Below are 8,838 nucleotides of genomic sequence, written 5' to 3' on the forward strand. Positions count from 1 at the left end.
GCGGGGAGGTAGGGGGGTAAGAGATCAACCAAAGGACTTGTATGCATGCATATAAGCATAACCAATGGACATAAGACACTGGGGGATAGGGGAGGCTAGGGGACTGTCTTGGGCGGGGGGGAAAATGGACACATATGTAATACCCTTTGTAATAAAAAATAAAATTAAAAAAAAATAATGACATGATAGCATAAAGAAGTTTTAATGAAAGTTTAAAATACTTTTTAATTTTCTTTGTAATATCTTGTTATTATTAAAAGATATTTTGTTCTCACCTATGAGCAACAACAAACTCATATCTAGCAAAAAAAAAAAAGGAAATGGTTAGAGTAGGAGTGGTACAGGGGGCTGACCCAGGGCAAAGGAGCCCACAAAAGTAAGAGAGACTGTGGGAACCAAGCATAGCCATATGATGGGCTGGTAAGAAGAGATGAGTAGCCCTAACTGGATTGGCTCAGTGGATAAAGCGTCGGCCTGCGGACTGAAGGGTCCCGGGTTCGATTCCGGTCAAGGGCACATGCCCAGGCTGTGGGCTCTGACCCTGGTGGGGGGCATGCAGGAGGCAGCCAATCAATGATTGTCTCTTGTCATTGATGTTTCTATCTCTCTCTCTCCCTCTCCATTATTCTCTGAAATAAATTAAAAAATATATTAAAAAGAAGACATGAGCAGTTTACTGGTGACTGCAGAGCAGACCTAGAGTCTAGCTCAAAAGGAACTTGCTTCCCAACAAGCAAAAGAAAGAGAAGACCTCAATTTGGCCTTGTAGGGAAGGTTAAAGCATAGAGTAGAAGGGGCTGTGAGAGCTCCATGACTCCCTGGGCCAGTAAACAACCAGATTTGAGTTTAGTCAGTTGAATTAAGTTGAATAGTGTCCCCCCAAAATTCTTGTCCACTGAGAACCTCAGAATGTGACCTTATTAGAAAATAGGGTCTTTACAGATGTAATTAGTTAAGATGAAGTCATACTGGATTAGGGTGGGCCCCGGTCCAAGGACTCGTGCCCTAATAAGGATATGAGAAGATACAGAGACAGACACAGAAGGAGCACGGCCATGTGACAACCGAGTCAGAGGTGGGAGTGATGCAGCTAACAGCCACGGAACAGCAAGGATTGCCAGCAAGCACCAGAAGCCAGGAGAGAGGCCTGGAGCACATTCTCCCTCAGACCCTCAAAAGGAACCCGCCCAAGGACACCTGGATTTCACAGGTCTGGCCTCCTGAACTGTTGTTTTAAGCCACTCATTTGTGGTAATTTCTTACAGCACCCCTAGGAGACAACACAGCAGCCCCACGGGGGATCTGTGCTGAGAAGGGAGAACTTGCGTGGAAACCCCCAGGGTGAGCTCCTGGACTAGAGCCAGCTTGTTGGAAGCCAGGGTGGAGCCCTCTGTTCTCAGGGGCTTTGGCCAGTTCCAGAGACCCTCTCAGCTCCAGTGCTTCAAGCTGAGGGCTCTGGGAGCTTTCCAATGAAAATGAAAGCCTGACTTGGGCCTTCCAACAGCTGCTCAGTTGTTGTTTTACTTTCCCAAATACCCTTTCTTCCATCCAAAATCAATCCCACGTGGCTGCTGGACAGGGTTTCTTTATCTGTACATTCCACATCCTCAGGTGCTCAGGAAGACAGAGCCTTCCTAGATGCCTCCCAGCGGAAGGGACCTTTCCTGAGGAAGGTCTGCAGCGCTCTGCTGGATTCCCTCCTGACCCACTCCGTCTGCCTGGTCATCAGCTACATGTGTGGCCACGCCTCACCCACCATATTGTGAGCAGGGACTAGATCTGCCCACCACACCTGGAACACAGAAGGCTCATGAAGGAGGGAATGAGTCCAGGAACCACCTCCGTGACCACCCTTCACAGCCAAGGTGGGGAGCTGGGAGATGAGACATTTGCCTGAGGGATGGCTTGTGGGATGTTTCCAGTATTTTACTCCTTTCCCAAGTCTCCCATTACCCCAGCTCCTCACACACTCAAAGGCTTCTCCTCAGATGCCCTCCCACCCCTTGAGAACCCAGCTCAGAAGAAAGCAGTGTCCACCTGTTAGAAGCGCCAAGAGATCATCCCCCTCCCTCATTGGAGGGGACCCCAAGGTTGCTGCGCCTCACCCCTTGCCTAGATTCTATTTCCAGAGCTGGGCCATGAGGCCAGGGGCCTGCTGCCCCATCCCACAGGGTCCTTACCGTACATCTTGCCCTCATCCGACAGAATGATCTTGCGCCGGCCACAGGGTGGGTAGATGGCCAGGGCCTCCTGGAAGCTCTGCTCAATGTCCGGGCTCCAAACACCCTCCGCATCATTGTCGATGGGCTTGTCCAATGCCTGACTGCCCCCAGAGACGTTGCTCCCCTCAGGGGAGTTAGGAGAGCTCCACTCGTTGGAGGTAATGGTGCCGGCCTTGCCCTCCAAGGCTCCGCTTGGAGGAGCGCCTGTTGGACCTGTTTGGGCAGAAACCACAGTATTGGTGGAAGAACTAGGTGGACCATGGGACGGGGGTACCCAGGGAGTGCCAGCTGCTCTTCCTTGACAGGCCAGTCACCACACAGGAACTTGGAGGAAAAGGCCAGGATTCTAGGAGACAAAGAGTAAAACTCAAGGTCTAGGATCGGGCAGATCACCTCCCCTCTGTAGACCTCAGCTTCCTACCCGTCAAATGAGCACAATGACCTTGGCAATCTCTAATCGCAGCTCCAAGAACCCAGACAGGGCTGGGAAGTAGGAGACAAGGATGGCCTGGCATTAAATCAATAATGGACAAAAAGGATGAAAAACACTGTGTGCTGCCCTGCCGGTGTGGCTCAGTGGTTGAATGTTGACCTATGAACCAGGAGGTTACAGTTTGATTCCCGGTGAGGGTACATGCCTGGGTTGCAGGCTTGATTCCCGGTTCAGGGAAGGGAAGTGGATGCAGGAGGCAACCAATCAATGAGTCTCTCTCAGCATTGATGTTTCAATCTCTCTCTCTCCCCCTCTTCCTTTCTCTCTGAAATCAATAAAAATATATTTTAAAACAAAACAAACTGTGTGCTGCTGACAGGAATATCAAATGGGAGACAATATGGAGGGTCCTCAAAAAATTAAAAATAGAACTATCATGTGATCCAGCAATCCCTCTTCTAGGTATATATATCTGAAAGAACTGAAAGCAGGGTCCTGAAGAGATATTTGTACACTCATGTTTATAGCAGCATTATTCACAATACCCAAGAGGTGGAGCAACCCAAGTATCCACAGATGGATAATGGATGAACAAAATGTGATACAGACATACAATGGGATATTATTCAGCCTTAAAAAAGAAGAAAATTCTGTCACATGCAGAATGAGCCTTGAGGCCATCATGCTAAGTGAAATAAGTCAGCCACAAAAAGACAAATACTCGTCCACTTATATGGAGTATCTAGAGTAGTCAAATCCATAGAGACAGAAAGTAGCATGGTGGTTGCCAGGGGCTGGGGAGAGGAGGAAAGGAGAGTTGGTGTCCATGAGTATAGAGTTTCAGTTTTACAAGAAAAAATGTTCTGGAGATCTGTTGCACAACAATGTGAATATACATTTAACACCACTGAGCTATAGACTTAAAAATGGTTAATATGATAAACGTTACCTGTTTTACCACAATTAAAACTTTAAATTTAATTTAAAAAGTATATAAAGTAAAATGCAGCTCACCATTCTCTATGACATCCAGCTTTGTCTGTTTTTATTTTTTATTTTCGGTTAATCCCCACCAGAGGATATTTTTTTCCCACTGATTTTTAGAGAAAATGGAAGGGAGTGAGGGAGAGAGGAGGATAGAGAAACATTGATATGAGAAAGACACATCAACTGGTTGCCTCCTGCATGTGCCCCGACAGGGCCGGAGGATCGAACCTGCAACCCAGGTACATGCTTTTGCCTGGGAATCAAACCCTCAACCCTTCAGTACATGAGTTAACATTCTAACCACTTACCCACACCAGCCAAGCCTGGCTGTTCTTAAAGAAAGCTTTTGGCCCTGGTGGATTCTCACATGTTGGGGCTCTGGCAAGTTAACTTGCTGGTGTCTCCAGAAGCTGACAACACATCCCTGCCCTTGCCATCAGCATAAGACAAATTCAGTGACCTCGGTACCAACTGCCCAAGCTATAAATTTCTGGACATAGTTCTCAGGGATTTGGGAAGGAGCAGGACATACTAGTAATCTTAAGGCAGTTTTTAGATTATGAGTACCAGGTGGGTACCATTTACCTCCGATGGCCCTCCCTGAACCCCCAGCCACTGAGTACATCTGCAAAGGAGGGTCTCTCCCCATCACACAGATCACCCCTTTCTCCCTCCCCTATTAGCCATGAGGACCAATGTAGTTCAGCAGCCCGAACCCAGGGGTAGGAGTCTGAAGACCTGAGTTCCAACCCACTTCCATCCAGGATCCTCACAGATAAGACCTTCCCAGAGCATCCCTCATGCTTGAAGTCTCTCACCCCCAACCCAGACATGTTAGCTCAGTGGTTCTCAACCTTCCTAATGCTGCGACCCTTTATTTAATACAGTTCCTCATGTTGTGGTGACCCCCAAACATAAAATTATTTTCCTTGCTACTTCATAACTGTAATTTTGCTACTGTTATGAATCGTAATGTAAATATCTGATATGCAGGATGTATTTTCATTGTTACAAATTGAACATAATCGAAGCATAGTGATTAATCACAAAAACAATATGTAATTATATATGTGTTTTCTGATGGTCTTAGGCGACCCCTGTGAAAGGGTCGTTTGACCCCCAAAGGGGTCACGACCCACAGGTTGAGAACCGCTGTGTTAGCTGAACATTTCTTCACAGAGAGGTGGGTATGAGGGTCAGTGTGGTCACCATTCAGTGAAGGAAAGGGAGGAGCACAATGTGTGTGCGTGTGTGGGGGGGGTGGTTACTGGGGGGGCACACCCTGAGAGAGAGTAGAGGTTCTAAGGAACTTAGACTGCTGGCCCAGGCCTGAAGTTAGAAAGAGGTTAAACCATTGAAATTAAAACAGGAACCCCAGGGGAAACCTAACCCAATCCGCTTAACACTAAGGCCCAGAAATGCCTAAAGACTTGCCCAAGGTTATATAACAAGTCAACAGGTCAGCTGGGTCTTGATCTCTGCCCTCACATCCCAGGCCTTTTAGCATAATTAAAGTTGGCTTTCTCTCTGTGGCTGTTAAAATCATTTTCCTCAAAGTGTGTCCAAGAGGGTCACCTGATCTGAAAAAAACTAGCTTATTCTCCACCTGAAATTCTTGTCTTGATGCTATCATGAACCCTGAACTCTTTTTCTATACCTTCCAAAACAAAGTTCTTAAAAGAGATGGAACTTAAAAATGACAAATATAACAAATACTTTATTTATATTTTAACAACGGCCATTTTATTTATTTATTTTTTACTTTTAAAAATATATATTTTCATTATTGATTTCAGAAAGGAAGAGAGAGGGAGAGAGAGATAGAAACATCAATGATTATAGAGAATTAGTGATCAGCTGTCTCCTCTTTCACGTCCGCCCCAACCAGGGACCGAAACCAGGGCATGTGCCCCAGTCGGGAATTGAACTGTGACCTCTTGGTTCATAGGTTAATGCTCAACCACTGAGTCACACAGCTGGGCAACAGTACACTTTTAAATACATGGCTAACTTCAGAAGAAAGTAAACCCCAGAAGCCCAAAATGAAAAAATGCTAAACTATAGAAATAAGCAGATGAGCTATTACTATAGTAGCTCTAGGAGGCAGGGCATGAAGCTAATGTACACTAATAAAAGAGAAAGATGCAAATTGGTGTCACTCCGCTACCCTTCCCATTGGCTAATCAGGGCCATATGCAAATTAACTGCCAGCCAAGATGGTGGCCGGCAGCCAGGCAGCTTGAAACTAACATGAGGCTTGCTTGCTTCAGTGACGGAGGACTCCAATGTTCCCCGTCTGCCGCTGCCGGCCTCTGAGCTTGCAGTTTGAAACATTGTTACAAAGATAGAAGCTAAACGAAACCCCAGAAACCTGCTTTCAGCGAGCCAGGATCTCAGAGCTGGAGTTGAAACAGTGTTTCGATTATAGAACCCAAACAAACCAGATCCCTGCTTTCAGCAGCCGAGGCCTAAGAGCTGGAGCCAAGCCTCAAAGCTAAAGCTGGCCCAGAATAAAAAAGAAAAAAGAAAAAAAGGAGCGGTTGGGAGCTTCAGTCACCTGCCAGCCTGAAAACAGCCCTCAGCCCCTCACCCAGACTGGCCAGGCACCACAGTGGGGACCCCCAGCCTGAAGGGGGTGTGACCAGCTGCAAAAAGCCATCATCCACTCATCCAGGCGGGCCAGGCACCCCAGTGGGGACCCCCCCCTTGATCCAGGACACCCTGCAGGGCAAACCAGCCAGCCCCCACCTGCGCACCAGGTCTCTATCCTATATAGTAAAAGGGGAATATGCCTCCCAGCACCAGAATCAGCGGAGCAGCGAGGCCTCCCGGTACCGGGATCAGCATGACAGGGGGCAGCGCCCCAACCCCGATTGGCCCTGCTCTGTGGGTCACAGGGGGTGGCGCCGCAACCTCCCCATCAACCCTGCCTTGAGTGTGACTGGGGGTGGTGCCCCAACCCCCCAATTGGCCCTACCCTGAGGGTGGCATAACAACCTCCTTATCTGCCCTACTCTGTGCATGACAGGAGGCGGCGCCCCAACTCCCCAATCGGCCCTGCTCTGAGCCAGGGGCTGCACCTAGGGATTGGGCCTGCCCTCTGCCACCTGGGAGCAGGCCTACGCCAGCAGGTCGTTATCTCCCGAGGGGTCCCAGACTGTGAGAGGCCACAGGCCGGGCTGAGGGACCCCCTCTCCTGCCCGAGTGCACAAATTTTTGTGCACTGGGCCTCTAATCTTAATAATAAGGTCACTGGGTTTAATGTTACTCCGAGATGAGACCTTAGACCTGAGAGATACAGGGAGGTTGGAACTGGGAGCTATACCTCAATCTTCACAGAAAAGATAGAATCCCAACAAAATATGACAGGGAAGGTTATCTTGGCCTGAGCTCTAGGTATAAAAAACAAAGGTCATGCCTAAGAATTTGTAACAAAAGGTCTACCAGTAAGTGGATTTGAGATTTAAATTTTATATCACTCAGGAACTCCTAGCCAATTAACAAAATAAACAGTGGTCTCAAGCTGAAAATCTCTGAAAAGACAATTTTAACCCAGACTGGGGAGAATTACCAAAGGTAATGCTTTGCTAACGAAGGTCTCAAAATCCATAGCTACAACATATAAGAAGAAATAATCTACCAGGATCAAAATTAGATCCCCAAGAACTACAGATAATTAAAATATCAGATTAAATATTATTCTATTAATTATGTTTAAAATACTTATTGACTTAAAGAATTGGAAACATAAGAAAGAATTAGACACTATCTAAAAATGCAAAGTAGACTGGAAAAAGGACAAAATAAAACATTTAGAAATAAATATTTTAGTCACTAAAATTAAAAACTCAATGGCTGAGATTAACAGCAAATTAGATACAGCTAAAGAAAAAATTAACAACCTGAAAGATAGATCTGAAGACATTATTCAGAGATATATTATTTGTAAATGATTATAAAAAGCAAAGAGAATAAAAATGCAGTTCAACATGCCTCTAATTAGCATTCCAGAAAGAAAGACTATAGAAAATGAAGTAAAATAACTTTAAAATAATAATGATAGGAAATTGTCCAGAATTAATGAAATAGATGAATTCTCCAATCCAGGAACCATACTGAATCCTAACCAGAATAAATTCAAATAAAATAAAGACATATTACAGGTACCCTTTAGAAAACCAAAACAAAGAGTAGATCTTAAAATCATGCAGAGTGAAAAAGGACAGAGTACCTACAAAGAAAGGACTACTATATATATGTATTTAATATTTATTTATTAAGTTAATTTGGGTGACAGGGACTATTATATTGTGTACATTGATCATGAATGTCTCAACAGTACACTAGAAGACCCAAAATAACATTTCCAAATTGTTGAGAAAAAAATAACTGTCAACCTAGAATTTTTTCTTTTTATTAAATTTATTGGGGTGACATTGGTAGTAACATTATATAAGCTTCACATGTACAATTCTATAATATATCAATTTCCTTCCATCATAATATTTTTCACCCCCTTCCCCCTCTGGTAAATGCCATACTATTGTCTGTGTCAATAGTTACTTTGTTTTGTTTGTCTGTTGCTTTCTGTTTTATATCCCACATATGAGTGACATCATATGTCAACCTAGAATTAAAAACCCAACCAAAATATTGCTCAAATGTGAACATTCAAGGTTTTTTCAGATAAAGGGGGAGAGAATTTAGTACTAACAAACCCTTACTGGAAAAACAAAAAACAGTAAAGGAGGTCTTTAAAAAAAAAAGAAATTGATATAAAAAAAGGCATTATACATGGAAGAGTGGTGAGCAAAGTAGCTGGTAAAAATAAGAGTGAATCTAAACAATATTAACTGTATAAAATAGTAACAACAATAATGACCACTAAGTCTGGCCATACAATACACACACACACACACACACACACACACTCACACACATGCACAGAAAAATCATGTTTCTAAACCTTAAATTCAGAAACTGCATTTGGTAAAATCTGATATAGTTCAAGACCCATCTACACTAATAAAAGAGAAATATGGTAATTGGCGTATGACCGCTACCCTTTTCATTGGCTAATCAGGGTGATATGCAAATTAACTGCCAACTAAGATGGCGGTTAACTGCCAATAAAGATGGCGGTTAATTTGCATATGTAGGCACAATGCAGGGAGGCGAAAGGGAAAGCAGGAAGAA

At 44.6% G+C, this 8,838-nt stretch overlaps 1 protein-coding gene across 1 annotated transcript in view; it reads right to left on the reverse strand.

The window, feature by feature from the left end:
- Positions 1–8,838, reverse strand: part of TEAD4 (TEA domain transcription factor 4) — a 51,664-nt gene that overhangs the window by 39,673 nt on the left and 3,153 nt on the right. The window contains exon 3 of the mRNA XM_015563761.1: positions 2,181–2,435. Coding sequence (XP_015419247.1) covers positions 2,181–2,435 — 255 coding nt within the window. The remainder of the gene's footprint in view (positions 1–2,180; positions 2,436–8,838) is intronic.

This window comes from Myotis davidii, unplaced genomic scaffold, assembly GCF_000327345.1.
Source record: "Myotis davidii unplaced genomic scaffold, ASM32734v1 scaffold1219, whole genome shotgun sequence".
NCBI classification, from domain to species: Eukaryota; Metazoa; Chordata; class Mammalia; order Chiroptera; family Vespertilionidae; genus Myotis; species Myotis davidii.